This window comes from Mustela erminea, chromosome 5 (genome assembly GCF_009829155.1).
Source record: "Mustela erminea isolate mMusErm1 chromosome 5, mMusErm1.Pri, whole genome shotgun sequence".
Lineage (NCBI taxonomy): Eukaryota > Metazoa > Chordata > Mammalia > Carnivora > Mustelidae > Mustela > Mustela erminea.
The window spans coordinates 108880191-108891086 of record NC_045618.1 but is presented as its reverse complement, the minus strand read 5'-3'; the positions used below and the strand labels follow the sequence as shown (position 1 = coordinate 108891086).

The window sequence follows — 10896 nt, the reverse complement described above, 5'->3', positions numbered from 1 at the left end:
TGAAATCTTGCCATTTGCGACGACGTGGATGGAACTAGAGGGTATTATGTTGAGCGAAATAAGTCAATTGGAGAAAGACAACTATCATATGATCTCCCTGATATGAGGAAGTGGGGATGCTTTGTGGGGGGTAGGAAAAGAACAAATGAAACAACATGGGATTGGGAGGGAGACAAACCATAAGAGACTCTTAATCTCACAAAACAAACTGAGGGTTGCTAGGGGGAGTGGGGCAGGGAAAGGGTGGTGGGGTTATGGACATTGGGGAGGGTATGTGCTATGGTGAGTGCTGTGAAGTGTGTAAACGTGGCGATTCACAGACCGACCCCTGGGGCTAATAATACATTATATGTTTATTTAAAAATTAAAAAATTAAAAAAAAAAAAAACAACTTCTGCTAGCTTCAAATTTTTCTTCTGCAGCTTCCTCACCCATCTCAGCCTTCACAGACTTGAAGAGAGTGAGGGCCTTGCTCTGGATTAGGCTTTGGCTTAAGGGAATGTTGTGGCTTGTCTGATATTCTACCTAGACCACTCAAACTTTCTCCATATCCACATTAAGGCTGTTTTGCTTTCTTATCATTCATCTGTTCACTGGACTAGCACTTTTGATTTCCTTCAAGAACTTTCCCTTTGCATTTACCACTTGGCTGACTGGTGCAAAAGGCCTAGTTTCCACCCTATCGTGGCTTTCAATATGCCTTCCTCACTGAGCTTAATCATTTCTAACTTTTGATTTAAAGTAAGAGACACGTGACTCTTCTTTTTCACTTGAACACTTACAGAGGCCACAGTAGGGTTATTAACTAGAACAATGTCAATATCATTGCGTCTCAGGGATTAGGGAGGCCCAGGGAAGTCTCAAGAGAGATGCTGGAATGGCTGGTCAATGGAGAAGTCAGAACACATGTATCCCTGAATGAAATTTGCTGTGTCGTGGGGGTGCAATTCATGACACCCCAAAACAATTACAATGGTAACATCAAAGGTCACTGATCACAGATCATCATAACAAATGCAATGATAGTGGAAAAGTTTGAAACATTCCTAGATTACTAAAATGTGACAGACACAAGTTGAGCAAATGCTTTTGGAAAAATGGCACTGGTAGATTTGCTCAACACAGGATTGCTGCAAACCTTCAATTTATACATACACACACAAAGATATATAGATATATATATATATATATATATATATATATATATATGTATACATGTACATAAAACACAGTATCTATGAAGTTCAGTAAAGCAAAACACTGTAAAATGAGTGTCCCTGTATTTGGATAGGTCAGAGGCATCATCCTCAAGATCATTTTGGCTCTGATAAGGGCCATCCAAGGACATGTCTGATAAACGAGTCTATCTGATGCTCCCCAGGTTCTCTTTGTGCTCTCTGGATCAAATTCACACCTTGGGTGACCCAACTCTGCCCTTTACTGTGTGTGAGTCCCAAGGACTTGGTTTTCACAGGCTTATCCTTAAGACTCTGCTCTCAGGCCGGTAACCTGAATGGAATTAAATTATCCTGTGAAATAAATCCACAGGATAAAAATAGCTTTCGAATCTATCCTAATTAAATGTGTCCCCTTCAAAGTCAACCATATCAGTTAGAGCCTGCATCTGGGATTCAAGCTGAAGAGTAAATTAAATTCTCAAAATTAAACCGCAAATGCCAAGAATTTAAATAAAATTTCTCAAGATGTGGCCTGATACAGCTCCACAGAAACGACATCAGGTTACAGTGTCCACCCTCCTTCCCAGACCGATGAAGCTAGCAGAATGAGAAGCGATCACATCCTACACACGAAAGGAAGTCCACTGCCTCGCAGCTGCGTAACATGGTGCTTGAGTAAAGCCCCTAAGGATTCAAGAAGATGAGTTGTTGTTGTTGTTGTTGTTTTAATGATTTTATTTATTTGACAGAGAGAAATCACAAGTAGGCAGAGAGGCAGGCAGAAAGAGGAGGGAAGCAGGCTCCCTGCTGAGCAGAGAGCCCGATGCAGGGCTCAATCCCAGGACCCTGGGATCATGACCTGAGCCAAAGGAAAAGGCTTAACCCACTGAGCCACCCAGGCGCCCCAAAAAGATGACTTTTGACCTTAGTGCTTTTCTCCACTGCTCTGGTTTGAGGTTTATGTCCCTGCCCTCCTACCTGGGGCCGACCCAAATTCACAAGGTGAAATCCATACTATAAGGTGCCTTTAAAAGGTGCTTCGGTCTTAAGGGGAGAACCCCTGAATGAGGTTAGTGCCCTCATAAAAGAGGCTCCAGAGAGTTCCCTGACCGTTCTGTCAAATAAGGACATAGAGAGAAGACAGCCTTGAGTAGACACCAGACCTGCTGGCACTCTGATACTGTGCCTCCAGAACAGTCAGAGACCAATTTCTGATGTTTAGATGCTCCCCACCCCCAAGTCTGTGGTGATTTGTTAGGCAGCCCAAAAGGACATAGACACACACTCTGTGTTATTTTCATGAATAAAAGTTGCCCTATCACCATCAGGGGACTAAGAAGCCCACTCTGGTACTCCGAGTCTGCAAGGCTCTCCTGAGGTGATGGGGTAGCCCAGTGGTTAAAGACACAATTTGAGTTATGGCTTTACGACTAGTTAACAGTGTGGTTATTAAGCCTTTCTAAGACTCAATTATTCACCTAAATAACACCAATAAGGCTACTCTCATAACATAACAGTGCTAGGAGGATCAGGGAGATATGCAGGAGAAGAGTCAGTGTCGCAATACTCCATGTAGCTTTTGCTCCTGTTGTTAGTATTATTTTTTTGGATTTACAAGAGAAGTCCCTGTCAAGTGGGGAAGTCATAATTCTTAAAAATTAAATGTGAGGAAGGCTCTCTCTGGAGTAAGCAGAACGGAGATGATAGATGGACGGATGGATGCGTAAGCCACAGAGAGAAGAACAAAAGCAGAGCTCATGGCCCAGAGTCCCATGCTACCACCAGGAAGACCTCTGAACTCCCTCCAGCATCAGACATTGGGTCAGCAACCTCCCCCACATCCTATACTGGGCAGGATGCTGTGGCAGGAGCAATCCCATGCTGGACCTGCCGGAACAGACAGCCTGGTCAAGAGGGCTTAGAGCACAGGCCATTGAAAGCCACCCATGCAGCATTGTGGCCAAACAATGAATGAAGAGTCCTGGCTACTTCGAAGCAGAGGACTCCTGCGGCTGGTATCCAGCCTGGTTTGGAACACTGCACCAGTACCCCTGCCCCCACCCCTCCCCGGCCCGCAACCCTCCGGCCCCACAGCTGGGGCTGAGACAAAAGGCTACATCTAGTTGAGGTTTTAGGGCCCTGTGCTGAGAATTTACATTTCTGTATCCTACGTGTTGTACCTGTTTTGCCTTCTCTCTTCCTTCTAGCATCGATGACCAGCCCTGATGCATTCTTTCCTAGCCTTGCTCCCCTCTACCTGTTCTGACTCCTAGGATATTTAAGAATATTCCTCTTTCAAAGCTCTCTTACACTTTTATCATGATGTCAATACGGTTCTGAGCCCACAAAACGAAAGGCATTAGCAAGGCTAATAAAGAGCCAGTTTCAATAAGGGAATTCTTTACTTTGATATTCACGCTCCTGAGATAAAATGGTATTTTTTTCCTCAAAGGAAAGCAGCAATTGCATCTCAAGAGAAAGAAGGAGTTTATGTGGTGACTAAGTTACAGTGTCATTTAAAAGCAATACCGACCTCAGGGAACAAATGAGGAAGTTAAGAATAAACACGTCTAACACTCAACTATTGCATTTCCCACCTTACCTCATCTTGTGCCTGAATAAAGTTTCATCCACCTGTACCCCTTGCATTTTGAGATCTAACAATGGCAACCAGATTTTAAGTCCAAAATATATAGTAAATGCAAAAGACTGTGTGCCATGAAATGGAATCGAATAATATTCAGGAGGGGGTATAAATGATAACTTTTATCAAGCAGGACTGCTCATCCGTAGTTCACCTCTTAGCTCCTAGACTGGTAAGCTGCAGCCCCAAATGAATGAGATCCTCATCACAGTAATTAGGGCAACCGACAGCCATGCTCTTTGGTGTAGGTATGGATTCTGAAGATGGAATGGATCGCTTCCAGGGAAAACAGGAAAAAGCAACCATGGGTTCAGCACCTTGTAGAGTCCAGCGTTTGAATTCATGGAGTCTCCGTGGAGCCACTGAAGCCAGTCTCATGTGACCACATGGGGGGCAATTCCGGTTTCAAGAACACTAGGTTATTCATTTATTCTACCGGACACTCACACCTTTGCGAGTTTAATTCTAACAAAGTTTCAGGTGATTACCAGGGAAAATGGAAGGGTGGATGAAGCCAGGAGGGCAAACAGGGGATCAATCAGAAGAGGGGTTACCAGAGACCAAAACTCACCGATAGATGATTCCTTTCTCGTGTAGAAACATGAGCGCCGAAATGATTTCTGCTGCATAGAAACGAGCTCGTGCTTCATCAAAACGACGAGACTTCTGAATGTGAAACATCAAGTCACCCCCATTCACAAATTCCATCACGAAAAACAGACGATCCTGGAGAAACACAAGAGAGAACCCAGCGTGGTGTAGCCGTTAGCCTAGAGCTTGGTCAACAGGCTACTCGAGGCTGCGGCAGGTCGTCGTCCCGCGGATCTCAGAGGGAAACGCTCTGTCGGGGTCAGTGCGAGGCATGAGGGCTGTGGGACTGGACCCCTGGGATAGGGATGGGGCTGGGAAGTAACACCTGGACCTCCTTTAAGGAATTCCACACAGCTTTGATCTCCGCATTAAATAAAAAGTAGGAAAGCCTCAGGAGCCCCCGGTTCTCATTGCTGCTCTGCACCTTAAACACTGAGCAACCCCGAGCTTAATTTGTTTTTGGACATTCGCCATTAGTAAAGTGAGAACAATGACGCTATCCCTAGCTGAATCATGGGGTTCTGGAAAGCGGAGAAGTGCAACACAAATGGAAAGGTACGTGCCTTTCCTCTGGAACATGCAGGGTTAAGCACAGAACTCAAGGGATATCTAACAGGTCCTCACACTTGACCAGGGAACACACATGGAAAAAGGAAACCGTTTTAGACAAGTCTGGCCAACAGGAGTCTAACGACAACCTCCAAGTGGCTTCAACGTTCAAAATTCCATTCAGCCCAACAGAAAATTCCTGAGTCAGGAGTGGAAACGTGCAGAATAGCACGATGCTGTCCACTTGGAAGGAGCTCTCATACCTGCTGATGAAATGGGCTCTTCAGGGCACCTGGGGAGCTCATTTGGTTAAGCATCTGCCTTCAGCTCAGGTCACGATCCTGGGGTCCTGGATCTGATCCCGAGCAGGGAGTCTGCTTCTCCCTCTGCCCCTCCTTGCTGCTTACGAGCTCTCATCTCTCTCTCATGTGTTCTTGCCTTCTCTCAAATAAATAAATAAAAATCTTTTAAAAAAGGAGAGGGAGAGGGAAATGGGCTCTTAAGATTCCCCATGCAGTACGCTTAGTACTACGCAAGCGGTGTGAACAAAGTGCTTTTATTAAGACTTCAATAAAAGAAATGTGGAGGCTCCGTGAGAAAGCGTGTCTCCCAGCTGGGTAGTATAAAGGGCTATGTTTCAGGAACCCCTAAGATCAAAGGATTTCCTGACTCCCTCCACTGACATTTATGAAGTCCACGGCTAGCCCAGTGTCGAATGGGGTGCCAGGCATCCAACAGAAAGGGCATAAAACAGATTCGACCTCTACCCACATAGTCTGGTGTGGGAGACACACGTTACTGAAAAAAACAAGGAGTTACATACACAGGTAAACATACAAATTCTGGGAAATCCTGCGAAGGAAGGTGGAGAAAGCAGGGACATCTGGTCATCTGCCTGGGGGTCCGTGGAGGTCTCTCCAAGCCAGGGACATACGGGCTAAGGCCTATGGGAGCACCCTGCAGGGCCAGCCATCATCCTTTTTGGGGTAGGGGCCAGGGTGGGGGGTCACTGGGTAAGGAAATTGGTATTTGCCAGTTCACGGAGGATGTGTTCTCAGAACTCCTCTCTCCCTGGGGTTTGAAGCACTCTGCTTTTGCTTAGTGTTACCCCAGGTCCACGGCCACACAGTGGACAGAGGCTGTGTGCCTGGTGCCCTTCCTGCTCCGAGTTCACCCCTGGTTTCATCAGAAAACAGAACTCGTAACCTCTCTCTTTCTGATTTTAAGGAAGACCTTAATTCAAAGGAAAAGAATCCCCTGGCTCTAGGAAAACTTCTCTCTGTTCACGAGAAGCACAACCGTGAGAGTAAAGATAGAATGGCACAATTCACACACGTGAAAACAACACCCAAACACCAACAAAACCACCATTCCAGTTCACCAACTGAAAACTCAACACCGTAGGCAATCGGACCGAGCCAGGGGCTTTCACGCGGTTGTGACTGACGAGCTGCGCGGCAGACTTGGAAGGGACGAGTCCGGAAGAGCCCTGGCGTTCTTTCTTTTCTCTACGGGAAGGACTTGGGCGGAAGTCAGCAGTGGCACAGGATGGAGGGTAAGTATGTGGCAAGACTCATCAAAGAACGCGTCCGCTCGGGCAGGTGTGACGCCGATGCTGTGTTCATTTGGACAGGGAGGCCAAGGCCAAGGGGGACCCGATGAAGACGCGGGTGCTAAAGCCACCAGACCACCCCTCACAAGCTGGTCAGCCTTACACAGTTTTGTCAACCAGTCTGTTCGCCTTCTTCATGGCTGGGACTGGCCGTCACACGAGTTCCAAGAGCTCGAAATACCTGATGACCAGAACTAGGTCATTAGGTAAGTGACTCATTCCTTAGGCTGCGGAAGTCAGTGTACTTGGCAAGGGTTTCTAAGGCAGTAGGCATCAAAAGAGGAGGGTATTGGAAGGGCAATTTCATCCCTGTCTAACCCCCGCTCCCCCCCGCCACCCCAGGCATAATCGGGTCTGAAGTCTGAAAAAGCCAGAGCAGGGGCTGAGGTCCAGATCTGGGGGAGGAAACACTGTACTGCCTTCTTGTCTCACTCTTTCATCTGTTTCTTGGCCCAGCGCGGGAGGCAGATTCTCAGAAAATGCAGGCAGGGTCAGAGGGGCACAGCTACCTGTGATGTGCAGCAAAGCCAGAAGCCTGAGAACTGAGAGAACAGGGGCTTCTTTTCATTCAGAATTTCATTTTGAACCTCCTGTCTGGCACCACCTCGAGCAGCTCTCAACCCCCAGGCTACGTACGACCCTGGAAGCAAGTGGGAAGGGGAAACAAGCCCGCCCCGTGGAATGACGACTCAACGGAAAGTAATGTGCCGTCCTCTCAAAGACGTAAATTAATGTCCCACGGGAGAAAAATAAAAATGTGTTCATCCACTCGTCAGATGTTTTTGCTGAGAGGAGACCCTCTCTTGACACGCCCCTCTCTCCCCCCTATGATTCGTGGCCTTTCTGAGGCCTGAAGGAACCAGGCCCTCAGGCTTGTTGGGACAACGTCCAAAATGAGATGCCATTGCCGCTGGTTTGGGTGGCAGGGTTCCACAAGAGGAGAGGGTCTGCGTTCTCAGATGCAGAGAGAACCTCCTGAGGCTTTCCGAGATCTTTTATGCTTCCCTGAAGGTTCTCTACGGGAAGGAATGTTTACTGAGCATACGCGATACCAGGTCCCGGCTAGAGAGCCAGGATTGGAAAATGAATGTGATCGCACACCTGCTCTCAGGAAGTTCAGAGAAACGAGGAGCACATCCCCCCGGTGTGCTAAGTGCAGTGAAGGCACAAAGAGGTCGTCTTGGGAACAGAGCAGGGGCCCCTGAGCAGCCTGGAGCCCAGGGAGGGAAGTGGAGAAAGCTTCTAACAGGAGCTAAACTCCGGAGCAGGAGTCAGGCTGGAGCCGGGAGGAGTCAAGGTCTCTGAACGACTGAACTGGGAGTCGTGAGGCAGGGCATGACGGCTACCGCGGGAGCCAGTCCCTCCGTGCTGGAGCGGCTGTAGGGGGGCCTCCCTAGGACACGGCTACTTTCATAACCGAGTGCTGGTAGAAAAAGCAAAAGGCTGGTTAGGGTGCTTCGTTTCACCCAGTCCAAAGGCCAAGAGTCTTACTGAGATGGACGGTCCCTCACCGGTTGGTCTCTACCGTAATTAGAGCCCCAGTGTCTGGGCTCAAACAGGTGGCAGCTTGGCGCTTGGCTCAAAAAAGACTCCAGTGAGCGTCGGACGCTCCACATTCGCTGAAACAGCATCCGCTACAAAAACCAGTCAGTCCGCCCAATGCTCCTGCTACAGAATGAATTCCAGCAACCTGAGAAAAATCCTTCCTATTTCGTGAGCACCCCTCCCAAAGCAGAGACGTGCATGTGACATTCTGACAGGAGGCACAAGACGACCTCCCCCTACAACTGCACTCTCGGTCTGCGCTGTTGACCAGCGAGTCTCCCTGATTCCCTGACGAACGCTAAGTGACGCTTCACAAACTCAACTGAGAAGCAAGGAGAGGAAGCATGTGCCGGGACCCGAGTTGAGGGAGGCACTGCGTAATGGACGAAGGCTGCCCGTGAGTCACTTCTGGGGTTAGGAAAGAGGTTCCAGATCCCAGCCGAGGCAGAGGTTACAAAGACAGCGGTTTCTATGTTTAAGCCTGTGTAGCTGGGCATTCCAGCTTTTCTGAAGTCCAGTTTCCTAGAAACTGAGTCTGGAGACCTGCACAGCTCCCCCTGAGGCCTCTGGCTCCTCTAGGGCACATTCTGCCCTGACCTGCAGCGTAAGAAACCCAAGGTCCCCGAGACCAGTTTAACCTCAGTTCTAAAGCCAAGAGGCCCAGCTCTTTGTCTGTCCTGCGCTCTTCCTCTGCTCGCCAGTCAACCAACATCAACTGCAAGTCATTAACACGAGTGAGGGACACCTGGGGCTCCTGGGGGACTAAGAGCAACTCAGAAATCCCTTTGTCCCAGCCTCGGTGTGGATTACAGGAGGCCGAGGAGCTGATGCCTGGTTAATAATAGAATTCCTGCCATTCCTGCCCCACTGCATTAACCCGCCGCAGCCTGGACCGAGTCTGTCCCGGCTCTCAGCTCAGACCTGCTACTCCAGGTCCAAGGGGATAAAAATATCCCCTGAACTGACAGTGGCTCTCGGCACAAGCAGCGTGCATGCCCGAAAGCCCCTCGGTGAGACTGTTCTTTAAGAATTAAAGCTGATGAGCAACTGCACAGAGGGAAGTTTGAGACAAAAGGCATGGGTCGTTGAAAGTGACATACCAAGATGGTACCTGTGACAGGTGACGTCACCTAGGGAGGGTGACTGCAAAGGAACAGGGTCGCTGTGGTGGGCACCTTTGGAGGTGTCTGTTCAGCTCACTAATCGGTCTCTCAGAGAAGGGCCTGGCATGGTCACATGGGGAGACTCAGGACATCCTGCAAACAGCTGGTGGGGACCATGCTGGCCACTCCCTTCCCGGTCTCTTTCCCAGAAAATTGGAATTGAGACAGAGAGGTTTTAATTTAGGCTGTGTGGAGTGCAGGAAGTGAGGAAACATGAATTAGGAAGCTGAGGTTATCTTTGTGGTGAGACCATGTGAAAGGTCTTGGTAAAACAGAGTCCCGAAAGCATGGTGGGAGGAATGGATGGATGGATGGATGGACGGATGAAAAAATGAAGCAGAAACTATGGTGAGGTGAAGACAAGAGCTGAGGGAGCACGAGGGAGCCAAGAAGCTCCCCGAGTTCCTCCTGCCTTTCCAGTTTCAGATCTCTGAAGAGAGCTGGATGAATTTGGCCCCTGGCTTCCACGAGACACCACGCCCTGTATCTCTGCATCTCTATTTTCACTTCTCCCTTTTCGGCATGACCTCGGCTAAGTTGTTTTCCGTTACTTGCTACCGGGAGAATTTTAACGGAAATACACACCAATTTTTAAGGGGCAAGTCTCCTTAGTTATAAGTCTGGGATAACCGCACCTGTATCTACAGTGATGGTGTGAGGATTAAACTAGAAGCAAAGTGTCTTGTAAGAGCCAGGACCAGAAGAGTCTCCACAAACGAGTTTTGTTATTACTCCATTATGCAAAGGGGCTAAAGTTTATTCTAGGAGGGGCTGTGCCCAGTGCCCCAAGTCGCTGGTGTCACTGGGATGAAGCCCGGTGCGGTGGGGTACGTGGGGTACGTGACCTCGGAAGCCAGGACACTAGAGCTGCAAAAGCGGTTCTCGCTGTATTGTATTTATTCTTTCTCTCTTTCTCAAAATGCCCATCTGTAAATCGGGGATCATAAGATGACTGAACTCCCAGGTCTGGGAGAATGACATGATTTAAGTTGAGAGTTTCTAACAGTGTCAGGCACACAGTGAGGATTCAGGAAGCGTAAGCCAACAGCATCCCCCACCCATGGCTGCCACCTCCACTCTGGCTTCGGCCACCATGGCTGGCTCCTCCTGGGGCTCAGCACCCCTCCCCCCGCCCCCGCCACCTGGGGAGCTGCAGCATCCTGGGCAGTGAGCCATTGGCCAGGGACACAGCAATGGGGACTTGCTCAGGGGCTCTCGGACCACAAGGAGGCAGGAATGAAACGGCAGTTGAAACTGCACCTGTGGGTACGAGGCAGGCATCTGGAGAGCTGGAGGAGTCGGGGGGATGCCTATGCCCATGTAGGGGTGCAGGGCATTTCCTGGCACGGTCATGGCCTTGAGCTTTGAAGGAGGACTTTTCTTTCTGGGAAGTGACTACTAAGCAAGGTGTTACCACACTGGATTTGATAGCCAAAACATTAAGCAAGGGTTTCGGTTCCAGAGCATTCTCATTTTCTAATACCAGATGATAATATTCTCTATTTTAAGAGCTTTATATTCATAACTGTTATTATGGCAAAGCAAACGGACTAACATATTATAGTGAGACACCTCGTAGTAGTTCTTAGTCCTTTCCATAAAATTGATTCACTC

General features: G+C 48.7%; 1 protein-coding gene across 1 annotated transcript in view; it reads right to left on the bottom strand.

The window, feature by feature from the left end:
* The window catches only part of PRKCH (protein kinase C eta), a 225956-nt gene that overhangs the window by 67147 nt on the left and 147913 nt on the right, over nt 1-10896 (bottom strand). The window contains exon 10 of the mRNA XM_032344412.1: nt 4394-4548. Within this exon, the coding sequence (XP_032200303.1) occupies nt 4394-4548 (155 nt within the window). The remainder of the gene's footprint in view (nt 1-4393; nt 4549-10896) is intronic.